At 41.9% G+C, this 24152-nt stretch overlaps 1 protein-coding gene across 5 annotated transcripts in view; it reads left to right on the top strand.

The window, feature by feature from the left end:
* The window catches only part of VWA8 (von Willebrand factor A domain containing 8), a 221619-nt gene that overhangs the window by 117727 nt on the left and 79740 nt on the right, over window positions 1-24152 (top strand). For all 5 annotated transcript variants that reach the window (XM_053308215.1, XM_053308212.1, XM_053308211.1 and 2 more), the window contains 6 exons: window positions 522-657; window positions 2252-2371; window positions 4103-4308; window positions 7678-7829; window positions 17999-18107; window positions 21597-21735. In XM_053308215.1, the coding sequence (XP_053164190.1) occupies window positions 522-657; window positions 2252-2371; window positions 4103-4308; window positions 7678-7829; window positions 17999-18107; window positions 21597-21735 (862 nt within the window). The remainder of the gene's footprint in view (window positions 1-521; window positions 658-2251; window positions 2372-4102; window positions 4309-7677; window positions 7830-17998; window positions 18108-21596; window positions 21736-24152) is intronic.

The raw sequence follows: 24152 nt of genomic DNA, 5'->3' as shown, positions 1-24152 counted from the left end.
CAGGCTGGGCACCACTGGAGTAGAGAGAGTGGACAGAGATAACATTTTCTCCCTCTCTCACAACACTAGAACCAAGGGTTATCTCATTAAGTAAAAGGATGGCCAGGAAATTTAGAATTGACAAAAGGAAGTACTTTTTCACACAACGCATAATCAACTTATGAAATTCTCTGCCACAAGACATGGTGACAGACAACAGCCTGGATGGCTTTAAGAGGGGTCTAGATTCATGGAGGACAAGTCTATCAATGGTTACTAGCAGGCCTTCCCCTACCCCCCGCCCCCCGTGGCAGGTGGAGCAGCAAATGTTGTTTGAAGGTTTGGGTTTTTTGTATGCGTTTGTTCTTTTAGCATTGGCCTATATATAGCAGATTCCAATGCATGTCTACTCAGTAGTACGTCCCATTGAGTTCAAATGGACTTACTCCCATTTGTGTATGTTTAGGATTGTAGCCTAATGGCTGTTGATGGTAATAATGCAGTTTCCTATTAGTGAGTAATATCTAAATAAAAATTTCCAGGTGAAAGCTGTCAAGATGGGACATATACTAGTTATTGATGAAGCAGACAAGGCACCAACAAATGTTACTTGCATTTTAAAAACTTTAGTGGAAAGTGGAGAAATGATTTTATCGGATGGAAGGCGTTTGATTGCCAGTAAGTAGTCTTAAAGGTGCATTCTTCTAGCAGTTGCGTTTGTTTGTTTGTTTGTTTGTTTGTTTGTTTGTTTGTTTGTTTGTTTTTATACCGCCTTTCCAGAAAGACTCAAGGCGGTTTACATTAAAACAAAACCATTAAAATTTATAGCAAACAAATAAATAAATTTGCTAATAGTTAAGTAACTACATAGACTCAAATGCCATTATGTACTGAAGGGGCGCAGTATAAATATTTCACATAATTGTAATTGTGAAGCATATTGGGCCTTTTCCTTGATATATTCATTGATATCTGTGCTAGATTAGCAAACAACTAATTAGCAAACTGAGACTCGGATAAAATTAGATTCTTGTTAGCTGTGTGTTAATCTACAGTATGAGAATTCAATCAAAGTAGTAGCACTGTCAGAATAATTAGATATGTTTATTTCCCCAGGAAACTGATTTATTAATTTAGTTTGATTAAATAATTAATTTATTTATTTAGTTTGAAGGTTGATACCCTGGCTTTTGATTGAATGGTCCTCAGTTGTACAGGTTACAATACTACTAAAAAAGCAACTAATTCTGTATATACACATGCACACACACAACAAAGCAGTCTTTCATCCTCTGGCTGATAGCACAAGCCAGAGTGCACTTCTCTGCAGTTCATGGGCAGCTGGCAATTAGAGCAGAGTAGAACAACCTGTGTTGTGGTCTTATGCTGAATTTCCCATTGACTCTAACGAGTACTTCTAACGAGTTAAAATATAAATATAGGAGGAGATTATTAACGTTGATCAGAAAGCAACTACAACTTCAACTCCCTTCAGGAGACAACAGCATTGCTGAGGTAGCCAGGCTTGCAAACCTAGAAGAGAAATGCTTTCCCTGGATTGTGCTAATTGCTGTGCCTGCAGCTACATGTGCAACAGTAGCGTTAGTTGAATGTTACATTCTGATAAACTGGCACAAATGCTTAGCATCAGAGTGCTGCAAATATAGCTTGTTCTGAACCCAGGTTGCAGCGTTTGGCTCTGAGCGAATTGAAAAATTGGGAACCTCTGTCTTTTAGGAAGAGAACAAGATGAACTGTTGAGTTTCAGGAGCAGAACTAAGAGAACCATTGAATCAATTAAATTGAAGTCAGTGTGAAACTATAACAAAATTACTGCAGGTGAATGATGGAAATGATTCTATGAGAGGGAGCCACGTAATCTGAATTTTATTGTTGAATGAAACAACAGTTGTACCGCTCCAGAGATTCCTTCTGTGCGCTGAAACTCTGTGTGCACAAGGTCTTCCCCATTCACTGCTGTATCAAAGCAGCTCACTGTGCATCCTTGTTAAGCTAATAGAACTACCCCTGTCATTAATACCCCATTAAGCTAGTAGAGTTCCCCTATCACAGCTATGATAGAGGAAGCCAAGCCTTTTCACATTTACAAGCTTCATAGGTGCGTCATCAGCCCCTATTGTGGTTAGTGGATGCGCTGTTATATGTGGGCAGGGTACTTAATAGCTATCTATAATCTTCTCCTAAGCATAACTTTTGTTACCTGGAATATTTTTCTTAAAGTAAGTATTAATTGAAAATCTGTATTTTTCAGATCCTGCTAGTGTAAATGGGAGAGAAAATGTTATAGTAATTCATCCAGATTTCAGGATGATGGTTTTAGCAAACAGACCTGGATTTCCCTTTTTGGGTAATGACTTTTTTGGAACACTAGGTAAGCACAGCACTTTATAAAGGGCTTTATTTTTTACAGAACTGAATATGGGAAAGATATAAAGGAAGCAATATGGGGTGTTTTTTTAAATGGGTTCACTGTTTAATTTAGGCTCCCTGAATCATATGTTCACCTACCACTTGGGAAAGAGTTATAATCCAGACCACTTCTAGGATTGGAAAATGCAGGAATAAAAGATGGGTTTTGCTTTTTTAAATTGAAATAGGTTTGCTGTGGAAACAGCAAAACTTCTTATTGCAACAGGAAATAATATGTTTTGCTGACTTCCATAAAGTGGTTTGGGATGGGAAGGAGGGACCAGCTTATGAAGCTGCCTTAAACTGCTATTCTGCATATACCACTGGTTCAGCTAGCCCTATAATGTCTACTCTGACCAGCAGTGGATCTGCAAGGCCTCAAGCAGAGGGCATTTGGGACTTTCCTGGACCTGTTACCTGAGATCTTCTTAAATGAAGATACTGGGGAATGAACATTGGACATATTAATTGATGCAGTGAACATGGTATTCCATTACATAGGAGCATAGGATGTTGCCATATACTGAGTCAAGACCATTGGTCCATCTAGCTCAGTATTGTCTACACAGACTGGCAGTGCCTTCTGCAAGGCTGCAGGCAGGACTCTCTCTCAGCCCTGTCTTGGAGATACCATATCTGCAATCGTACAGATGCTTTTCCCAGAGTGGCCCCATCCCCTAAGGGGAATATTTTACATTGCTTACATATGTAGTCTTCCATTCATATGCAGTCAGAGTGGACCCTCCTTAGCAAAGGGGACAAGTCATGCTTGCTACCACAAGACCAGCTTTCCTCCTCCTCCTGACTCATATGCAACCTCCTCAGTATTCAACTGGTGGATCTTTCTATAGCATATCCTTGGATTTGACAGGTTGCCTGTTGATGACAGTGAATTACTACCTGGCTTCCATGGATACTTTCATATTATTTTAATGGAAGATGTGCTGTCACTGGCAGCAGGCACCTAAAGGAGATACTGCAGTAGAATCTCTTGCATGGTCCAAAGCTTTCACTCCTCCACTGGGAACAATGGAGTCTTGGGCCTTCAGTGAAGTAATGTGAAGGGGCATGATTGCCATTTAGCAAGCCCAAGATTCCCATATAACCTGAAGCTGAGAGGTTTGTACATTGTTTGTCTCTTTTGGCAGCTCATCTCAAATGCACCAGTAACCAAGAAAAAACATTAAACAAGAACTTTCAGTGGAATCAGTATCAAGCTAGTATGGTATAAAGAAATGCTAGAGACTTTAAACCTCTGCAGTCACTAATGCAGAGTAGCCTTCTAGAATGAAGGAGGATATTATTATAGCCTTCTTCTTCTTATATCCTCTTCTTATTAGAAGGTCGACCAGCTACAAACTGACCTCTGTTGGCATGGTTTAGAAAAGAATATTAGACTGTGTTTATATTAAAATATACTTCTATATCTGGTTCCACCTCCCTTTTAGAAAGCATGACTTCAAGTCCCAATTTTCCCAAATAAGCCAGCTGCCAAGTCTGGGAATAGCAGTTCTGTGTATAGACCCCTTCTGAAGACCTCTAGTCATGGCCAATATCCATACAACCTGCCACTAATAAAAAGTGGATAACATCGTTACAAGTCTTCTCTCTAAGGTCACTAAACAAAAAATGTTAGTATTGTTATATGCTCCCACCTTTACATAACTCTTTTTTCCTGTCTTGTTTGTTTTAGGAGATATTTTTAGCTGTCATGCAGTTGATAATCCTAAACCAAACTCAGAGCTTGCAATGCTTCGACAATATGGGCCTGAAGTTCCTGAGCCAGTCTTGCAGAAATTGGTTGCTGCTTTTGGTGAGCTTAGAAGCTTGGCCGACCAGGGAATTATCAATTATCCTTATTCAACTAGAGAAGTTGTCAATATAGTAAAACATTTACAGGTACAGTATATCTCTTTCAGAGTAAATTGATAAATGATATTTGGCTTTTCAAAGCTTTTTAAAAAGCATACATATAATTTTGTAAAGCCTAAAGTATTTGCAGAACATGTCTAGACCTCTAGATCCTGTGGCTTTAAGAGCTATGGACTCAGTCCAGAGAAGCTTAGTCACCCATAAGACCCTTTTGAAATCAATGGGACAAGTAGTTATTTAGATGGGACTTAAGCACGACTAACTTCCTCTGTCAATGTGTCCAGATCCCTATTAGATAACTTTTGTGAAGTGTTGTATATATTTCCTATTTTCCTCTTTCCTAAGCATAAAGGACAGGATTCTTCCCTGTGCAGACACAGCACCTGCATGTGGAAGCATTCCCATAAGGTATAGTAGAGCCCTTTCCCCCCACTTCCCTCCACGTATGCTTATAGCTGCACATGCAGTTGGCACAACAGGCCCTTATGGGAAGCAGGAAGCCAGCATAGCCCTCTTCCGTCATGTTTCCAATCAGGGACAGGGAAACAGGAGCACACCAAATAGCCATGCCCACACACTCCATAGCCACACATCCCAGCTACAGTGTTTGTCTGCCGAGGCAAATGCTGTACTGGGGAGAGTTTCTGTGATTGGGAACTCTGGACAACCTTTGCCTTCATGCAGGGAAGAGGTAGTGGGTGGCAGGCAGGTGAAGTTATGTGCAGACACCACCTGAGGCCATTACCTCACATTGCCTCATGGGGAGGCTGCCACTGACTGGCATCAATTTGTACAAGTTATGTTGTACAAGGGTAGCATGCATGTTTTCCATGCAGAAGGCTCCAGCATCTGCACTTAATAGAATCTCAGGCGTCTGGATGGAAAAGATCCCCCTGCCAGAGACACTGGAAAAGCATTGCCAGTCAGAATGGACCAAATCAGGCTAGGTGGATCAGTGGTTTGACTCTGTATAAGGCAACTTCAGATGTTCAGATGTAAACCAAATAAAGTACAAGAAGATACTCATTAATAAATATGCATCTTCAGGCTATTAGATTTTCTTTTGTTTTGCTCAAAATTGCTTCTAAGCTTCCTGATGAGGGAAATGGCTGGATTTCTTTGATTTTTAACCAGCAGCATAAACAAAAGAAATAGAGTGATTATTTTGGACTATGGGCCCTTGGTGTCCAGCAGGTAAGGGGAAAGGGTTGGAATGAAAGGAAGGAGGGAAATGATACAATCTCATGGCTTGGGAATGAAGGAAGGAAATTAGTCATACACCATTTCTGTTTCCGTAGTGATGCAGCTCTGCTAGCTTTTCTTCTGTAGTTTTCATTTTGTTCTATGTGAATTTTGTTTGTTTTATCTGAAAGGTGCTTATACTGTTGGCAAATAATTTAAAATTAGGACAATGTGATATATTTATATACAAGATCTAACTGTTCATTGAATAAATCCTTTCTCTGAAATTACAGTTAGCCAAAGCACAGCTGTTTGCTTCAGGTACAGATGCTGAAAGTCACTAGTCCCCTATTCAAACAACTGATCCACAAGAGATGAATGTACGGTTTGAGAGACTGGGGTCTTCAGTAGCTGTGCAGCTGTAGTGTCTTAATCTACTATTATAAAGAGAAAATAATATGGGGTTCCACACACAGGGGAAGTTGCAGGGTTATTTATTATTTGCATTTCTATCCCAACCTTCCTTCAAGGAGCTCAGGCCAGCATAAATGGGATATACCCCCTCTTTTGTTCTCAAAAGGACCCCGGGAGTAGGTTAGACTGAGAAATAATTACTAGCCCAAGGTTACTCAGTGAGCTGAATGGAAATTTGAACCCAACCTGCCCATCCCTAGACACACACTCTTAACCACTGCACCACAATAGCTCTGTAAGTAAACTGTAATGAAGCCGGGTGTTTGCTCTTTCTTTAATGGAAGAGTTTTTACTATATATCACTGTACTTAAAGCATTTGTAAGTCATTGTAAAAGAACACCAGAATGTCAAGGCCCAGCTCACCTTGCACCCTGCCCAGCCCTAGTTCTGACACTTGTCTGACTGGCCAGTATTTTCATGTAGGATGAGTGAGTGCATGCTTCTCCTCTTCACCCTGCATCTAAAATAACTTGAGATGCAGTCCTTTCATGCAAAGGGCAGTACACACAAACCATGGGATTCTTCTAACTCAAAAATGGGACCTTGGCATGTATAGGCCTGAGCAGGGTGAGCCCATGTCATATAGGTCCGCCGGGGAGAGGAGTGGCATGCCTGTCCACCACATGAAAAGATTAGCTAACTGGATAAGTGTCTGAACTAGGACCCTGTCTTCAGCAGTTGCTGGCCAGAAAATCTTGGGAAACGTACAAGTTGAAACTGTTGGTGCTAGCTATCCTTTTGCTTCTCAGTCTTTAGTAAACAAGGGTATATTGCCCCTAAAAATGGAAGCTCAAATGTCAGCTGTTATGGTCAGCTGTTAAAGATGCACTAGTCACCTTAAGTGGCGCACCAGGGAAATGCTTGACAAACAAGCAGAAGGTTGCTGGTTCAAATCCCCACTTGTATGTTTCTCAGACTATGGGAAACACCTATATCAGGCAGCAGCAATATAGGAAGATGCTGAAATGCATCGGCTCATAATGCACGGGAGGAGGCAATGGCAACTCCCTCCTGTATTCTACCAAAAGAAAATCACAGGGCTCTGGGAGTAAAAATCGACTTGACGGCACACTTTACTATTTTAGGACAGGCTTGGCTTCCATTTATATGAAATGATACTTCCCTTCAGTGGGGCACCTAGGTGATTTTGGCACCTGGACCGCCCCTGCCACAAGGGCCCACTTGCCACTGTGATGCCCCACCATGCTGAACTGCGGCTTTTCTGTAACTTTAGCCTCTATGTGTGCAGCCGGGGGGTGGGAGTGAGCTGAGCAGGCCTCCCCCCGCCGCTTGGTGGCAGCAGCAGCGACGGGCAGAGCGGCAGCTGGGCCTGTCCATCTGGCCCAGCGGCCCTCGAAAACTGCGAGGTGTTCCTGCACAGTTCAAATAGATCATTGCAAGTCCATGATGTCAGGGCACTAAAGGGACATATGAGAGTTTTTCATACTTTCACCCCAATCCAGAAACACTTTTGCTAAACAAGAGTTTTGATATGCACGTGGACATCCTCTCTCATCCAAATACTTCAGTATTTGGGACAGCTAGAAATTTACAACCCTATCATAGCATTGCAAAAAATGGAGAGGGCCATGCTTGCCTGGAGCTACTTTTGTGCTTCAGAGAACCTATGGAGCTTGAGAAATCGGTATATGAGGAACTTTAGATGAGAGTCCTAAGATACAAGCTAATATAGTTTTCAGTTTGTGGCTACTTATATATTTCTTTTTTTCTCTCTGCAGAAATTCCCAACAGAAGGACTTGCAAATGTTGTTCGGAATGTCTTTGATTTTGACTCATACAACAATGATATGCGTGAGATTTTAATTAGGACTTTGCATAAACATGGGATACCAATTGGAGCAAAATCTACCAGTATACAGCTGGCCAAGGAGTAAGGCTAACATATGTTGCATATTGCTGCTAGTTAAGATCAACCTTGGACCTGGAATGCTTGAAGCATATTCTGTTGCTAACCGTTTTCTAAAAATAGGCTATGAAATAATATTGCATTGCTATTTATTTATATAGCATCATCACTGTACACCCACAACACAAGTCCTTATGTATAAATTGTGGACATTTTTATTTAATGCATTTTGGTGACTTGTATTATCAAATCTAATAAAGGGAAATATTTGTTCATTTTTTTCATTAGTTTCTCTTCATTTTATCATTTTTCTGCAATTTCACTACAATTCCATGGCAAAGCAAAATTATTTTGTATATTAAGGGGAATTAATTGGTGCTTGGTCCTGCACAAACCCTTCAAAATACTTCTGTGTGGGAACTTGGTAATCTATTCAAACAGCAAGAACTTAATTCATGACCAGAGTAAACATCTCTATGCTGAAGGCATTTGCATGATCAAAAGCTAGGTGTATACCGACTAATTTGTTTTTTAAAAAACAACCTATTTTGCAAAACTGCAATATCTGTCAGTTAGCTTGCTTCATGATATTAGTAGCCTTTCTATGCGTCTTGATTATCTTTTTGAATACATACACATAACTTCATCTTCTAGGATATTTTATAAATGGCATTGTTATGGTCTAACTAATAAACTAATTTCAAAAGCAGCTTATAGAGAAACAAATATTTCCCTTTATTTTCCAAAAACCCAAAACAGCATTAGGCAAATTGGGCTTTACAGACTTGTATTTTGAGATCAGCTGAGGAGCAGAATTCTTTCCTCTGGCCAAATGTCTCAGTCAATTGTCAATGTGTAAATCAACCCCATAATCATGCCTTGCAACTTCCAGGGACATTTTCAAAGGAGAAAAAGCTCAGTCTAATGGCTATGCCTTAACTTGTCATCTTGATGCCTATGGGATTTTCTGTCTCGCAGGCTCAATTGCAGGAAGAACACAGAAATAGAGAAATTACTTACTTATTTTTGAGTTGTCCCCTCCACCCCGCCCCAGCAACCTTGGGATGGCTTAGTGCAAAAACAGTTTGGTGGGGGGGTTTTAATACAAAGAACTTCAGTATAATATACAAGTGTTAAAATGCAGAATCAACCACTATTTGCACCATACTGAATAGGTGGTAATACTAAAAGTGTATTTCTATAACTGCCTCTTGCCCTGAAATGCACCATGAAAACGTAGCTGGAGATAAATTCAGCTTTGAAGGTGAAATAAGAGAGACTGCCACATGGCATTGACAGTTACTAGGGGGTGGAAGGGATGTACAAATACATTTATAATAGCCCACCTATCATTTTGTCTAGATTGGTTTGGCACTCTCCCTCCTGGTCCATCCTTCCCGCTGCTGCCATTCTTTTTCTATAGATTTAGAAGCTTTGATGGGCCCTTTATTCCCTGCAAACCTGTTGAAAACAACTTAATTGAGGAGTGTGGGTGGGCAATGAATTGTTTGTATTGGATTTTAGAAGCAAATAGGCATGGGATAGATTTTTATTCTTCATGTTTACTCCCCCACTGAGGAGGGGCTTTCTGTTTCCAAAACCAGTCTTGTCAGAATTTAGTCTGAGCTCAGCATTATAGTCTATGCAGCAGGCCTCAGATTCAGGCCATTAAAAAAACCAAAAAATAAAATAAAATTTAAAAAAAAAAGAATAGCAGGTGATGGGAAGGACCTCAGCCTGAGATGAGATGATTCTGGGCTAAATGGACCAATGATCTGTCTTAGTAGGGTTGTCCACATGACCCAAATCCCTGGTGGCTAGGGAGGGCTGTGGGGAAGGCAGGATTAAATCTAACTTCCCACACACAACTGCAGCAATCCTCTCCCTGTGCTGCTCAGCCGTACATGAGTGCCACTGTGGCAAGCGGCGCAGTGTTCTGGAGTCTGGGGAAATGCAGCCCAGCACCGTGCGAGGAGTGTGGTGCATTGGGGGATTTCCCCACAAGCCAGGCAAACTCGGTGCCTGGCTCTGTGGCTGCTTAGGCTGCAGGCACCCCAAGCAGGCACACGACTGATCCCTGCCCTTCTACCTCGGTAATAGCCCGGGTGGGGGGGATTTCAGGCTGCCTGGCAGGGTAGCTCCAGGATCAGGCTCGATCCTGGTGCTCCACATGAGCAGCTCTGCCCGGGCAGGGCTGTGCAAGGCTAGCGCTGTTCGTGTGATCATCCTTAAGGTAGTTGGATGTGTTCCTAATTTGGTTTTTCTTCCTCAGACTCCTTTTTCTTTGTCCACAAACCAGCATATCCTAGCTAGGGATGTGCATGAGCTGGTTTGGCACCTCCTCTGGGAAGCACCAAACCAGTTTGGCTGCCGGTGTTAGAGCCGGCTCAGTGGGGTGGGGAGCAGTTCCCTTAAAAGAACCAGTAAGGAGCTCCTTACCTGCTCCGCACCACTGCTCTTCTGGACGTGGCGTCTGGTCCCCAACTGGCCGTGCGGGGCTGCAGTGCTGTTCTCTGCGGCCTCCATACAGCATCGGCACACACACGCCAACCATTTGCATGATGTTGCTGACCATGCAAATGGCTGGTTTGTGTCTGCACCAGCCATTTGCATGCGGATGCCATGTGAAGTCGGCAGGGAACAGTGCCGCAGTCCCACACAGCCAGTTTGGGACCAGGCTCCATCCTGGAAAAGTGGTGGAGCAGGGAGGAGCACAGAATGATTTGGAACAATGCCAGCACAAGAGGCAACCCTCGCAGGCACTGTGTATACTGATCCTCCAGTGGAGGATTCATCTTCCTGAATTGAAATCTGTGTTTCAGGATGATGCACTGATGCTGTTACCATCTGCTGTCCTTTACCTTTGTAGTCTGATAAGCATCAGAAAATGTGACAGGTGTCCCCTGATCTAGGTCATGTACAGCTTTTATTCCCCTGGCTTAACTTCTCCTCTTGAGCTGGAGAAAGAAAATTACTAGGATAGTTAAACATCTACAAAATGGTGATGAATGAATCAAGTTGACTTGCAGGACTTGCTAAAGAACAGGACTTGCTAAAGGAGAACCAGCATGGCTTCTGCAAGAGCAAGTCTTGCCCCACTAACCTTTTGGAGTTCTTTGAGAGTGTCAACAGGCATGTGGATAAAGGTGATCTGGTTTACATAAAATCCTTGGACTTCCAAAACGCTTTTGACAGAGTTCCTCACCAAAGGCTCCTGAGTAAACTTAGCAGTCATGGGATAAGGGGTCAGGTTTATGTGTAGATTGGTAACTGGTTGAAGGAAACAGCAGAGGGTAGGAATGAATAGACAGTTTTCACAGTGGAGAGAAGTAAGAAATGGGGTCCCCCAGGGATATGTACTGAGACCAGTGCTCTTTCACTTATTCATAAATGGTCTAGAAATTTGGGTAAGCAGCCAAGTGGCCAAATTTATAGATGACACTAAATTATTTAGGGTAGTGAAATCCAAAAGCAGCTCCAAAACTGGGTGAGTGGGTAACAAAATAAGCAAATGTACAGTGATGCATACTGGGGCAAAGAACCCCAGCTTAACATATACACTGATGTGGTCTGAGTTGTCGGTGACTGATCAAGAGAGAAATTTTGGGGTTGTGGTGGGCAGTTCGTTGAAAGGAGGGATGTGCACAAACTGAGGATCATACACTGCTTTGGCACCATGGGGAGGCAAGTGGGGTCTTCCCCTACTTTTTTTTTTTTTTTTTAAGGAGAGCAGGTCTTTACCTGCTCTATGCTGCCACATGCAGCTTCCCTTAATGGCGATGCTTGTCTCAAGTACCTGTGGCCAGAGGTGCACCTAGGTAATTTTGGAGCCTGGACATAAAGGCCTTTGGAGACACCACCACCCACTCCGCAAATTAAGCATCATCATGCTCGGCTGGGCGACCACACACCCAGGACAGACTAAAGAGGATTTGGGGGGCCCAGGGGCTGTGGAGGCCCTAGACTTCGGCCCCAAAGTCCAGGGGTAAGAGCACCTCTGCCTGTGACACCAATAACCATAGCTACTAGTCTGATGGCTATGGGCCACCTCCAGCCTCAGAGGCAAGATGCCTCTAAATACCAGTTGCAGGGAAGTAACAGCAGGAGAGAAGGCATGCCCTTGCCCTCACTTCTTGCTTGTGTGCTTCTCATCCTATTTCACTGTATGAAATAGGATGCTGGACTAGATAGGTCTTGCCCTGATCCAGCAGGGCTGTTCTTATGTAACAATGTAAGCAGTTCACCTCTAGGTTCAGAAACAAAAGGCAGATATATTGTTATGATTATTTTGTGGTGGATAGCCACAACTCAAAATATGTGGGGAAAGCAGTCAAAAGTGCTCTCGATCACTTCACCTGAGTAGCTGATTTATCTGACAGAAAAGGACTTTGCATGCCATCAGGAACTATTTTTCTGACAGGAGCCTGCTATTCAGGGCAGAGTAAGAAAAATATGTGAATTACATGGGCAAATTGCAGATTGAACAGACAAATTGGGCATTCCCACAGTGCAAGCAACATGATCGCTGCTTGTATGCAGAACATGCTTCTGCTGTTGGTGCTCGCAAACTGCTAAATAATTAATATTAATAATTAACCTCCGGTAATTAACTAAATAATCTCTGAAACTTCTATCAGGTTTCAGACTTCTATCTGAGTTCCTCAATCAAGTAAGTGACAGCACTAAATAAAATAAAGCAGAACAGAAGAGTAAACATTTCAATGCACAGCTCAAAGGCTGGCCTAGGGAAACATTTTCAGTTGCCTTATCAAGAGCTACAAGGAAGAACCTAAGCGAGCCTCATTCGGGAAAGAACTCCATAAGGTTGCTGCCCACTGCAACGTAGTTCAAACAGAGAATGGTACAGCTCTCCAGGAAAGTGTTGGAGTCTGTCTTTGTAGTTTCAGCTCTATTCGTTTCTAAAATGGGTCCCCTTACAGGAACCAAACTGTATTCAAGTGATGACCTTCCAGCCTTTCCCCCACTTGTATCTCGATCTCTGGCAATATCTTTTCAGCCTTTCCCCCACATGTATCTTGATCTCTGGTAATACTTCCATATTGGCACAGTGCTTAGGAATGCTTGGTTTTACTCAAATGCATTCTCAGTTATTGAAGCTAAGCTAACTTGTTCACGTTACTGTCCAGGTCTGTTGTTTTTTTGTTAAAATAAAATAAAAACATTATGTTTGATGCCTTCATTCATTTCAGGTCATTCCAGTTCCTCATGAGTGCTGAAATAAAATAGCTAAAGTTATGTGAGCCCTGTGCTTTTAATTTCTGGTTGTAAATCATTGCTGCTAGTTGAAAGAGAAGAACATGGTTTGCCACTATTTGGTGCAAAGTCCTCTTGTGTCTCTTTGTGCAGTAATGCATTTGCCAGTGCACAGGTGGACCCTAATGCAGAAAATTCCAGAGCTTTGCTAGGAACAAAGACAATTTGCCATTTTGTGGTGAACCTCAGATCTCGGGTTTAGCTAAAGAGTGTCCCACAGAGCATCTGGGACTACAACTCCCTGCAGAGCGTTCTGAATAAATACATTCCCGTCTTCTGTCATTTGGTGGATTTAGCCATCTAAATACAGCCATAATCCCTGTTGCAAAAAAGGCAAACCAGTCCAGTCCAGACCCACCTTTAGTCATGTAAGTCAAAAATTATTTAGGAGGAAGAACTATAAGTTTGGAGGGAAAGTCTGGAATTCTGAACTCAAATTGGCAAGAGAACTGGACCACATCAGAAATGCATTGGGGTTCTGCATTGGATCCAAGCACTGTCTGTGCCTGGAAAAGTGCTGAGCCTTCCCTGTGTTTTAGTTCCTATAAATCTTTTAGTATTAAGTGGGAAGGTTAAAGTGTCACCCCTTTCCATCTGCTTCTTGAGATCTAAATGGAGATACTATGGGATTAACATTTTTTTATCTAAGGACCTGCCTAACTGCTAAACTAAGGTAAAGCTTAGTATTAAATAGTTACTGTTTTTATATTTCCTTTCTTAATTCCTTCGTGTATTTCTTTACTCGCCTTTCCCCTATTTTCTCAGTTTCCTTATTTTGTACAAACTCCCTCTTTTAAAAAAACCAAACTACTCATATACTAGGGATGTGCACAAAACCAGTTCGCCCGGTTCGGTTCGGATCCGAACCGGGTCCGAACCAGGAGGGGGTGGTTCAGTTTTGGTTTTGTCTGAACCACCCCCTGGTTCGGTTCGGATCTGAACCGGTTTGGATCTTGAAAAGTAGCTAGGATGGTAGCTGGCACCCAGGGGTACCTGTCACCCAAACCCCAAAGCAATCGGACACTCGTACGATTTTTTATGAATTTTTGAAAATTATTTTTATTTTTTCTCATAGGATATAATGGGACTCGAACCAGGCCATTATTCCTTATTGTGGAGCACCCATGGGTGCCAACAACCATGCAAACCCTGAAGCAATCAGACACCCCTATGATTTTTTATGAATATTTGAAATATTTTTAATTATTTTTCTCATAGAGTATAATGGGACCCGAACCAGTCCATATCCCCTATTGTGGAGCACCTAGGGGCACAAAAGTGGGTGGGTGGTAGACAGACAGGGGTGCATACCACCCAAAAAATCCCAAGGCAATTGTACACTCCTCTGATTATTGGTGAATTGTTAAAGTATTTTTGAATTCCTCATAGAGAATAATGAGGATTGCAGCAAATGTATAGCTTCACTTCGGGGGGAAAGGGGTATCGTAGAGTGCAGTGTGGTGGCTGGTAGTTCCTAGGGTCGGCAAGGAAGCTACCTGAATTATTTGAAAGGAATTGGGCAAAGGGGTGATTTTTAAGTGATTTTTGAAGTGTACGCATCTTTAAGGTTTTTCTCCATAAAGAAGCATGGAGGTGTCAGCAAATGTATAGCTTCACGTCGGGGGGAAAGGGGTGTCGTAGAGTGGAGTGTGGTGGGTGGCAGTTCCTAGGGTGGGCAAGAAAGCTACCTGAATTATTTGAAAGGAATTGGGCAAAAGGATGATTTTTGGTTAATTGTTGAAGTTTACGTGTCTTTAAGGTTTCCCCCCATTAGATATAATGAAGGGTGTATCGCTTCACATCGGGGGGAAAGGGGTGGCCTAGAGCGGTGTGGGGTTGGTAGTAGTTCCTAGGGTGGGCAGGGAAGCTACCTGAATTTTTTCAAAGGATTTGGGCAGAGGGCTGATTTTTGGTTAATTGTTGAAGTTTACGCGTCTTTAAGGTGTTTCCTCATAATAAGTTATAATGGAGCTTTCAGCAGCCCCATAAGTGCACTTGGGGGGTGCTGCGGCGGCCCAGAGCAAGTGGTGGTGTAGTGCACATAGGGTGCCAACCACCCCCATGGGTTTCTAACCCATGGGGTACAGGGTTCTCTTGTTTCTGAGGTATTGAGTGTGGATTCTGTGATAGCAAATGAGATTTTCAATGAGACACCATGAATCCACTCTAATATGCTATCATAGAATCCACACTTGGTTTGAGTCCCATTATATCCTATGAGAAAAGAATAAAAATATTTTTCAAAAAATCGTACGAGTGTCCGATTGCTTTGGGGTTTGGGTGACAGGTACCCCTGGGTGCCAGCTACCAAGCTACCAATTTTCAGGGGTCTGAACTGGTCCGAACTGGTCCGAAACGAACCACCCCCGGTTCGGATCCGAACCGCCGAACCGGAACTGGTTTGGATCCGAACCGGTTCAGATCCGAACCGGTTCGCACATCCCTATCATATACTAGAAATAGCTTCAGTCTGATTTAAAAACATTCTAGATGAGTACTTGCCCATGGGCCAGTGCACAGTAACTCAATCAACATATGTCTTCGAGTTAACATTTACAATATACTGTTTGTCTGGAGCTTAGTTCTGTATACTTTGAGTGTGCTGTGTCAGGAAGTCTCAAGCTGGACCGCTCTAGGATTTGTTGAAGCAATGTCTGAGTCTTGTTAGTGACTTTGGATCAGTCTTCAACTGGTGGCAGCCTACCTTGAAGGAGTGGTATGCTCTCCTAAAGTGGGATCAGAGCATCTCTCTGCTGAGTGTGGGAAACATAATCCCACCCACTTCTGCCTGTCGCAGCCTCGTTTTTCCTATGTGACGAAGAACTGAGGGAGTACCTTCTCTCTTACTTCTTCCTGATTGCTATGCAAGGCATTAGGGAATAGAGATGACTCCAAGGGGTAGTGAGTGCTTCCCCAAAAGTATTTCCCACTCTGCTATCCACTAAAGACCTCAATTGTTTAAAGAAGCCTCATTCACTCACTCCCCTAACCCAGAACAAGGAGCAGAAGACACTGCAGCCAGGTAGGCAGGGGACTCCTCTAGCATCCCAGGAACCAGACCAACCTCTTAGCTTCCTTCCTGGCCAGGAACTGGGCTGGATGAGACCATGTGTGCAGAGGGATGCAGAATAATCCCCACTGCAGATTATAGCTGGCCTGGTACTGACCACTCTCCCCACCCCAGTCTTTCCTGCTACATGGTCTTGAACAGGAAAGGAAAACTAGCCTGGAAAGCAGAATGGAAGTGTTGGCCTAATCCAAAAGACAGTGTTTTCTATGACGAATCTGGCTAATTTTCTGAATAAGTTTGAAAATGTCAGGCAGGCAAGCAACCACAGACAATTTCTCTGCTAGGGAAGTTCCATGCTCAAAGTACCTCCAGTTTTATTTGCAATTTTCTGTTAGTGCTTATTTTTCTTTGGTTATTTTCACTTCCTGTCCTAACATGCCTCTTCAGTGCGGGGGAGTTGCGCTTTGCTTGATGAGAAGGGTGTTCCATTTATGTATCAGGGAGAGGGCTTTAAGTACACAGATTGCAATATCTAAAAGTGACAGCAGCAGTCAAGCCAGCTGGATTTGAGTTTTTAAAAGGTGTTAACAGCCTCTAATGCATTAACGTTCACATTAGCACATCTGACTGCACAGGTTCTGTGAGTTTTCAGATCCTTTGGGCTTGTAAGCAGAGACCAACATTAGTCATGAAAAGATGACTAAGTCTTGTAATAAGGATAAAGCAGTCTGCTTGCTCAGGATTGAGGGAGGGAACAGGGAGAACCTCAAACCCCAGAAATTGCTCCCGCCATTGATAACACGTAGGCCGAGGCTAAGAAGTCTGACCATCTAAGGCAGAGTTTCTCAAACTTGGTTCTCCTGATTTTCAACTACAACTCCCATCATTCCTCCTGGAAGAAGCTGGAGAAGATGGGAGTTGTAATCCAACAAGATCTGGGTATCCAAGACTGAGAACCCTTGATCTAAGGGATATGAGTTTGTCCCTTCTCCTTGCTGAAAGACTACTATCTGCAATCTGCTAAACACGAATCAATAGAGACTTATATGGCCAACATTTTCCACCCACCCACTCCCAACATATCAAAATTGAAAAAGCAAGTTTCAAGCCACGGCCAGCCTGAGATGGTTTTTGGCTACTGGGTCAGCTGGGACATCATGACAGCCATTTTTCTCAGATGCAAATGGCAACAAGAAGGATGGGGACCATGCTCTTTTTTTTAACATCCGTAGAGTTTTTCCTTTATTGGCCACACAGAGCAATTCTACAAGTCAGAAGAGTGTTCATGTGCTGTAGCTGCCCCCACCCCCACCCCAGAAGGGGGTTCCCTGCATTATTCCAGCAAGCACATGTCAAATATTATCCTCATGCATAACATTTACCTTGCAGCTTAGCTGTGCCTTGTGAGGCTGGGCATACTCTGCAGCAGCAGGAGAGAAAAGGCTTTTGGGTACTACAAGTATGCAAAGCAGTAATTAAGTGGTTAATGGATTGTTCCTAATGAATAGGGATACCAATCTCTTTCTGGTCTTCTCAACTCCCCAAAGTTTCTACCTCCAAGAGTCCCTGAACTGCCTTCTAAAACTCTGTTTCACAGGACTCCTTTATATTTTCATGGGGCAGATTTCCTATTTGGCAGTTGTTACATTCAAGCCTGTGGCATTTTCTCACCCAAAGGTTAATGGATGTGTCAGAACATAGTTTATGTTGCACGGACCATTTGTGGTGTAAAGTCTTTTTCTATTAGAACATACTTTGTAAATGGAATTTACATTAAGGCTAAGAACTAAGCGGGTTAAGATTGTGTCAACAAGGAAACAACAAGGTATTTTAACTCAGAGACACGTATTCTTAGATGATATCTTACTTTAAAATGGCAAATTAATTATAATTGTGTTTTTCTGGGCAGGTTGCCATTACCAGATCCAAAATTTATGGGCTACTGGAAAGTCAACCAGTTGGGCAATGCACGACGGAAACTTTTGTGCCCAACTGAAACACATCGCATAGATGTAAAGGTCTGTGAGGTTTTCTTAAAGTTTAATATTGACTGTAATCATGGGCTCTTTGCTAGCAATATAATATCCTAGTGCATTTTAAGTGGTTGCAATTCATAGCCTGCCAAATTCCAAAGCCTCAAGACTGGTAAACAATATAATGCAGAAATTAAAAGAGAGGATCATGGATTTACTTTAAACAAATAAAAAATACTCAGGGTTTTTTTTTGCTTTTAAAATAACTTTTAATTTGAAACTTTTAAATATGTAATCTTAAATGTGATTTCAGCTTGGTCTTTTAACTTGTTTAACTTGAATTTGGTTAATTATTAGTCTTATTTGGTGATTCTCTTTATTTATCAGGGAGAGAGTAACTGGCCCTATCCACCCCCAGCCCAGTGACTGTTGCTGGTGTCTATCTTGTGTTTTTATTAGAATGTGAGCCCCCTGGGGACAGGGAGCCATCTTAAGTATTTATTATTTCTCTTTGTAAACCGCCCTGAGCCATTTTTGGAAGGGCAGTATAGAAATCGAATAAATAATAATAATAATAATGAGGAGGAGGAGGAGGAGGAGGAGGAGGAGGACTCGATGTCTGGATAAAACAAACCAGTCAATAACACCTGTATGACAGTGTAAACAAGAAATAATAATTAATAATTAATTATTAATTATTATTTTACACAGTCAGACAGATGTTATTGACTGGTTTGTTTTATCCAGACATCGAGTCCTTCCCAAGGACCTGGGATGCCAGAATTTTATTGTCAATGTTGTTGCTGTTGTTATAGATATCGTCGCAGAATATAGGCTGTTCCCAGTAAAGCTGCTTTTTGTAATTGGCTGATGGTGATTTCTGTGGCCCCTATGGTGTTGAGGTGCTCTTCAAGGTCTTTTGGAACTGCACCCAGGGCACCAATTACCACTGGGATTATTTGGGTCTTCTTCTGCCACAGCCTTTCAATTTCAATTTGTAGATCTTTGTATTTGTTGATTTTTTCTATTTCTTTTTCTTCTATTCTGCTATTCCCTGGTATTGCTATGTCGATTATTTTTACTTGTTTTTCTTTCTTCTCGACTACAGTTATATCTGGTGTATTGTGTGGCAGATGTTTGTCTGTTTGTAGTCGGAAGTCCCATAATATTTTTACATCTTCATTTTCTTCCACTTTTTCAATTTTATGGTCCCACCAATTTTTGGCTACAGGTAGCTTGTATTTTTTGCAGATGTTCCAGTGTATCATCCCTGCTACTTTTTCATGCCTTTGTTTGTAGTCAGTCTGTGCTATCTTCTTACAACAACTGATTAGGTGGTCCATAGTTTCATCTGCTTCTTTACAAAGGCGGCACTTGCTGTTTGTTGTGGATTTTTCAACTTTTGCTCTTATTGCATTTGTTCTTAGTGCCTGTTCTTGTGCAGCCAGTATTAAACCCTCTGTTTCTTTCTTCAAGTTGCCATTCTTAAGCCATTGCCAGGTCTTGGTGATGTCTGATTTTCCACTTATATTGTGCAAATATTGACTATGCAGTGGCTTCTTTTTCCATTTTCCTGCTCGGTTCTTGACTTGTTCTTGTAGGCCTGCTTTGTTTCATTGGTGTTGAATAGTTTCTCATTATTGATAATTTGAAGTGCATCTTCTTCACTGTCCTTGATATATTCTTCAAGGCCTCTTTTCTCCTCCTCTACTGTTTGATGGACTTGCAGCATTCCTCTTCCACCTGAGCTGCAAGGGAGGTATAGCCTATCGACATCACTGCGGGGGTGCAGATTGATGGTCATGATTTTCCTGGTCTTACAATCTAGCGTCTCTAGCTCTGCCTGGGTCCAGTCTATTATTCCTGCAGTGTATCTGATAACAGGTATAGCCCAGGTGTTTATGGCTTGTATGGTGTTCCCGCCATTGAGTTTGGACTTGAGGATTTTTCTAACTCTCCTGATGTATTCACTTCCCATTTTTCTTTTAACTTCAGTGTGTGCGATGTTATCAGCCTGGAGAATGCCCAAGTATTTGTAATGTTCTTTCTCTTCCAGGTTCTTGATCTTGCTTCCATTGGGCAGTTCTATTCCTTCTGTTTTTCTTATTTTTCCTCTTTTCATTATTAATGCAGCACACTAGTCTAGTCCAAACTCCATTGCTATATTGCTACTGAATATACGGACAGTGTTCAGCAGTGATTCGATTTCTGACTGGGACTTTCCATACAACTTCAGATCGTCCATGTACAGCAGATGGTTGATTTGACTTGATGTTTTAGATGTTTGGTATCCGAGGCCTGTTTTGTTTAGTATTTGTGAAAGTGGGGTCATGGCGATTACAAACAATAGAGGGGATAGTGAATCCCCTTGGGAAATGCCTCTTCTAATGCTAACCTGTCCAAGTGTCTCGCCATTGATTGTTAACTGTGTACTCCACATGCTCATTGCTTTTTTTATAAATACTGTATCTGAATGTTTTTGCTGACACCAGTTGTTTCTAAACATTTTAGTATCCATGTGTGAGGCAATGAATCGAAGGCTTTCTTGTAGTCAATCCATGCAACACTTAGATTGGTTTTTCTTCTCTTGCAGTTTTCTAAAATCATTTTGTCAATCAGCAGCTGGTCTTTTGTGCCTCTGGTGTTCGGGCAATTTCCTTTCTGTTCTATTATTATTATTATTATTATTATTATTATTATTATTATTATTATTATTATTACAATAAAATTCAGCCATCCCAGGTCCTTGGGAAGGACTCGATGTCTGGATAAAACAAACCAGTCAATAACACCTGTCTGACTGTGTAAATAAATAATAATTACAAAAAACAACTTTACTGGGAACAGCCTATATTCTGCGATGATATCTATAACAACAGCAACAACATTGACAGTAAAATTCAGCCATCCCAGGTCCTTGGGAAGGACTCGATGTCTAGATAAAACAAACCAGTCAATAACACCTGTCTGACTGTGTAAATAAATAAATAATTTTACATTGTATTTTTTAATTATGTTGTGAGCCCCCCGAGCAGTAGTGTACTGGAGGGGTGGCGTATAAATTTATTTCAATAATTTTTTTTAATTAAATGAATAAATGAATGTTCCCTTGCTCTGAATTTCCCCCTAGATTTGGGGGTCCTCAATTACCTGGTTCTGGTTGCAGAGTAACACTGATGGAATTGGTTATTCAGTGTTGTTTTGGCTTTAATTTCTAGACTATATTAAGTCCACCGCCATGCATGTTAACTTTGCTTCTGCCATTGGCATTTCCATTTCCCCGCCATTGTTTATTGCTCCAGGAACAAGCCATGTGCCTGCATGCTATCTCCCCTCCTCACTCTCTTTTCCACCTCCCCACTCTTGCACACCTTAATTCAATATGTCCAGGGCCAGAACATTGGTTTGAGCAGTTCCTACAAACCAGGATATCAAGTCATATCAACGAAGCCCACCTTTAATAATATTACCTATAAAGAACTTTTGATGACTATGATTTCATAGTACAGTATAACTCTTGTTGCTTCCTTTTAGGGTCCAATGTTCTTACATGTGCAGGCATTTCCACTAGAGAGACATGAAGCTAGGTCCCTGAGTTTTACAGAAGAACTTGCGTTTTGGTCGTTGCCTCTGAGTGAAGTTAATTTAGTATGTGATATTGCTGTGGCACAAGGTAAAGAATGTACTGTTTTTGGTAAATGGGTGCAGGGGTGTAGCTATAATTGAGCAGATGGGTTCAAAGAACTCGGGCCCCCAAGCTCCTGAGAGCCCCCCAGATCCACCCCTCCCTATCTTCTTCATTATCTCCCTCACCCTAAGGGGCCGTCGAAGAGGGGGGTGAATACAGGCCCCCTTTCCCCTAGCTACGCCACTGAACGGGTGGTGAAGAGAAACTTCATGAGTGCTCAAATACATCTCAGGTTATTTAGAGCAGAATGTAATATAAATTATTTTGCTTGCAACTTAAGTATCGTCACTGAAGAAAATCCTTTGCATATTTTATTGCAGGTGTTGTTGACAAACTTTCTTTAAAAATGTAGATGTCTTTGATGTCCATTTAATGCCTCAGTGTGTTGGAGAAAAGGCATTATAAAGCCTTTCTATCTTACTTTGCTATCTGTGTTTGGGTAAACATATTTCTCTGTGTCAGTAGCAAAAAAAGGTAACATTGTGCCGTCGAATCGGTGTCGACTCCTGGCAACCACAGACTCATGTGGTTTTTGTGGTAGAATACAGGAGGGGTTTACCATTGCCTCCTCCCTTACAGTATGAGATGATGCCTTTCAGCACTTTCCTATATCGCTGCTGCCGATATAAGTGTTACCCAACATCTGGGAAACATACCAGCGGGAATTTGAACGAACAACCTCCTGCTCCCTAGGCAAGACACTTCCCACTGTGCCATTAGGTGGCTACAGCCATTAGCAGGCCTTATTTATTCCCTCCACTCCATACTCTGAACAATGTGTGCCCCTACATCCCCAAACACATGGGGAGAAATCAAGTGGGGGAGTACCAGATGGTTGGAGTGGATGTAATGACAGATTAATTCCCTGTGGATTTGGAAAAGCCACTTAGTGCTCTCTGTCTTCCTTGGCTTTTGCAACCACTGCTCCTGGTAATACAATCAACAGTGCAATACTGGTGCAATCCTTTCTCCCAAGCAACCCTGTCCATTAAACTCAATGGGATTTAATGGTGAGCAGACAAATACAGAATTGTGCTGTAAATGTCTCCTCCTGAATTATTCCAATTTTGCCAAGATCAGGGGTATGTATACTCTGCCTTAAACAAACAAAATAATCAAAATTCTGCCCAAGGTAGCCCAGATACTGCAAGAAGAAATGATTATTTCTGTAACCTGTACATATATGATCCAGATTTGTCTCATTTCTCTTAATTTTGAAGGATTTACCCTGCAATGTTTACTTTTGGGCATAATTGATTCTGCTTCTGCTAGTCATGGGGAGGAGCAAGGGCCACGATTTCCCACCCTATTACAATCATTACAAATCATAAAACCAACCTAGGTATAAGAGTAGCCATGTTTGTTAATGTACATTGTTCATCTATAAAGTGGGAAGGGAGGCCTGCTTTTTGCACAAAAAGGTGTCCATGGGTGAGGAGAGCAGACCCTTCTAACACTTTATCTCCTCATACTTGGTGGCTTCATGCACTTTTCTCCCCAGTCAAGCTGACTTTCAGGATGAAGGTAGGCTGGGAGAAAAATTATTGAAGCAGCTTGGGGTGAGTCAGCTTGGCTCGATGGGTTCGGGATCAAACCACTCCAGCCTCAGCCAGTCTGAGTTTGAACGAAACTGGGTCTGGTTCAACCCAAGCCAGCTCAGAACTCTACTGGTAAAGGGGAACCTGGTGAGGATACAAGTAAAGGGGGAGCAGGGGGGCTATCCTGAAGGTAGCTAGTGGGGGGGGGGAGAGAAGTAACAAATCACCTTAAAAGTGCCACGTTTGCTCAGAGGCCCAAAATTCTCATCACCAGTGTACACCTTTTTGTGTGAAAAGCAGACCTACATCACCCCGTTTTAAATGTGAACCAGGCAGAAATTAAGTAAAATTCAGTAACCCTCTGGCCCCAAAGATTTTACTAGGCATTGGCTACAGCTTTCAACATAACCAGAAGGTTAACACCATGTTCTTTAAAAAATAAAATAATAATAACTCTGAGATGAGCATGGTTTTCCTGAATGCTCACACCTCCTGCTTTTCACTTATGCCGCTTCTACCCACGGCCCTGTGAGATGAGGATAGCTGGAAGATACAACAGTCCACATTTTGTTTCTGCCTCTTTTGAAGAAGACTGTGTCCATCAAAATCTTAGCAATGTCTAATTAATAGTAGCATATGTTTCTTTTCTCATAAATGTACACTATGGTTGCAAGACATTGGGGCTATTCAAGGGCATCTAATGGGGGAAAGCATCTTAATGTGAACTGGTGCTTCTCCATTCTGATTTCCAAAGTATCATCTCTGTGTTTAATATATAACATTGAACATCTTTAAATATTTTTGCATTCTTATAATTAAATAAAAATACTTGTCTATATCTATATAATCTTTTGATTATAGAGA

Source organism: Hemicordylus capensis, chromosome 3 (assembly GCF_027244095.1).
Source record: "Hemicordylus capensis ecotype Gifberg chromosome 3, rHemCap1.1.pri, whole genome shotgun sequence".
NCBI lineage: Eukaryota > Metazoa > Chordata > Lepidosauria > Squamata > Cordylidae > Hemicordylus > Hemicordylus capensis.
This window is presented reverse-complemented; position numbering and strand designations above follow the sequence as displayed.